The following is a 2,569-nucleotide window of genomic DNA, read 5'->3' as shown; positions in this document are numbered from 1 at the left end:
CCACAACATTACATTTGCCTCTCCAGAGTGTAAAAAGTCCCCTGGCATGTGATCTGTCTATTTAGCCAACTTCTATATTCTACTCTGTCCAGCCGCTTCTGAAGCATGGAAGAGACTAGATACAGATATTAGATCAACTCTTCTGGCATGTTTCTCTGTCTGTTTAGCCTATTTCTACTCTTTCCAATCTTATGAAGCCTGGTAGAGGCTAGATACAGATATTAGATCAACTCTTCTGGCATGTTCTCTGTCTGTTAGCCAATTTCTACTCTTTCCAACCGCTCCTGAAGCCTGGTAGAGACTAGATACAGATATTTAGCGGATGAACTAACGCGGGATCGCACAGAGCTCAAACGGAGGTGAGGTCAGCGTCAGGCCAAAAACGCCGTCAGAGAGTGGAGCAGGAGCGCCCTCTGGCGGCGAAAAGGTGAAGGACTGCAGCAGGGTCGAGAAGAACAGGAAAAGCTCCATGCCGGCCAGCTGCTCTCCGGGACACACGCGTCGCCCTGGGAGGAAAAGATTCACCGAATCAACATGCAATATACGTGAAGAATGTTTAAACGCCATGTTAAGTGCACAATGACTAGTGTACAGCTGGAGATATCCACCGAAGAAGGTTAACTATCTACATAAAATCAGTAACACGAAGGCAGCTGCTCTCCGGGACACACGCGTCGGCCTGGGAAGTAAATATTCACCGAATCAACATGCAATATACGTGAGGAATGTTTAGAAGCCCATGTTACAAGTGCACCATGACTAGTGTACAGCTAGTGATACTGCAATTCCTGTTTTTTTCACCGTACTGTAATGTTCACTGTTTTCACTATCACTTCTCTACCTTCATTACAGTTAACAAATAATTCCTGGACTTTCTTTTTCCTGCACCTGTCGCCACCATGAATATATAGTTCCGTGAACATGTCCATTTTTCTCAGACCTTGAACTTTTGCTACCGTGAACGAAAAGTGAATTACTATCCGAAGAAGCTAAGGTTAAACATTATCTATACAATCATTACTTGAGGGCTGGGAAACTACAAATGGAATAGAGGTAAGTATAAACTTAGATACTAACAGTTCATACAGATACCTTCAAGCTCATTCTCAGTTACTGTTGAAAGACAGCAGATGCCATATGAAAAGTATGACTCTTCAGAGAATCTATACAGTTGGTTGATTAATTTTGTATTACGTAATGTTCTACATGGATGGTCTAAACTTCATCGACGGACTCAAACTCTTTCTACGTGGTGATTCCATCATCCACAAAGATCAACACATCTTTGGAAACAAATTCATCAGTCCAGAAGACAGCTAGGTTTCTAGCCTCTACCAGGCTTCGGGAGGCGCCTGGAAAGAGTAGAGATCGCGGTCAAATAGAGATAACATGCCAGGGGAGTTGGTCCGCTAGAGAGTACATTTTGCCTCACCCGAGTGGCAAACTGTTTTCTCAGGCAGACCAACTAACTCCCCTGGCATGTTATCTCTCTATGTTACCGATTTCTACTCTTTCCAGCCGCCTTCCGAAGCCTGGTAGAGGCTAGTATCTTCCCTCACCAGCTGAAAACGGCAGGAAAGACTCAGGCTTGTTGATGACGTTCCCTTCCGCGTCCAGAAACCTTCCGGGGTCGAACCCGTCCGGATCAGGCCAGTAGGCGGGGTCTTTATGGATGGAGTGCAGGTTCACAAGCACCTAGAATAACCCGACAGAAGTTAGGTCAAAGAGACGTCTATTTTTAGATCGTCTTCTAGTTTTTAACTGTTACTCGATAGAAACGGATTCACCACATCGCAGTTGGCAATGTTCACGAGCCTCATTGCTACATTTTATCCGACATAGCTTCTAGCCAATCAGCGCCTAACTGACGTACCGAACAAACCCCAATTTTTGCAACATTGCAGACAGACAGACAGATAGATGTAACCTTAGTCTATGGGATGTAGCAAATTTCCTCAGCATGTAGCAAACCTGTAGCGTACCTGCGTGTCTTTGGGAATGTTATAACCACACACTTTAACGTCCTGTGTGGTGGCGTGTGGAAGGGCGACGGGCAGAAGCGGTCGGATCCTCATAACCTCCAGTAGACAGGCGTTCACGTAGGGCAGCTGGGAACGGTGGGACAGGGTGGGCAGACCCTCACCAACAATGGCATCAAGCTCCTGCTGCACCTGTTAATTAATAACATGTTTGAGTGGGGAACCGAGAGAGGTGCAATGATCCATGACCTCCAGCAGACAGGCGTTCACGTAGGGCGGCTGGGAACGGTGGGACAGGGCGGGCAGACCCTCACCAACAACGGCATCAAGCTCCTGCTGCACCTGTTCCGGCAAAAACAGGGATTACTTCTTCTTCATTACTGCCTAGCCCCACAACGTGGGCTTATCGGTAGGTGTTAGTAAGGTAATAGTACGTAGTCTCTTCTCTTGGCATGGAGAAGTATGGTGACAGTGAACAGGCGGTTAATAAGAATTCTTAATGAGAAAAGAAACCTACAGGTACCGACATCACTTTTACATATCTATGGACACGATATACAAATGTACAGGACAAGAATGTTAACGCACAC

General features: G+C 46.1%; 1 protein-coding gene across 1 annotated transcript; it reads right to left on the bottom strand.

The window, feature by feature from the left end:
* Positions 1–286: 286 nt before the first annotated feature.
* LOC109462162 (cytochrome P450 2D6-like) lies at positions 287–2,508 on the bottom strand. Its single transcript, XM_019758654.1, has 4 exons — positions 2,497–2,508; positions 1,983–2,171; positions 1,560–1,695; positions 287–506 (listed from the first exon to the last, which is right to left on the bottom strand). Exons 1-4 carry the CDS (start codon positions 2,506–2,508, stop codon positions 328–330), a joined length of 516 nt encoding a protein of 171 aa, XP_019614213.1. The 3' UTR covers positions 287–327.
* Positions 2,509–2,569: the final 61 nt, after the last annotated feature.

Source organism: Branchiostoma belcheri, unplaced genomic scaffold (assembly GCF_001625305.1).
Source record: "Branchiostoma belcheri isolate BF01 breed outbred unplaced genomic scaffold, Haploidv18h27 scaffold113, whole genome shotgun sequence".
NCBI lineage: Eukaryota > Metazoa > Chordata > Leptocardii > Amphioxiformes > Branchiostomatidae > Branchiostoma > Branchiostoma belcheri.
This window is presented reverse-complemented; position numbering and strand designations above follow the sequence as displayed.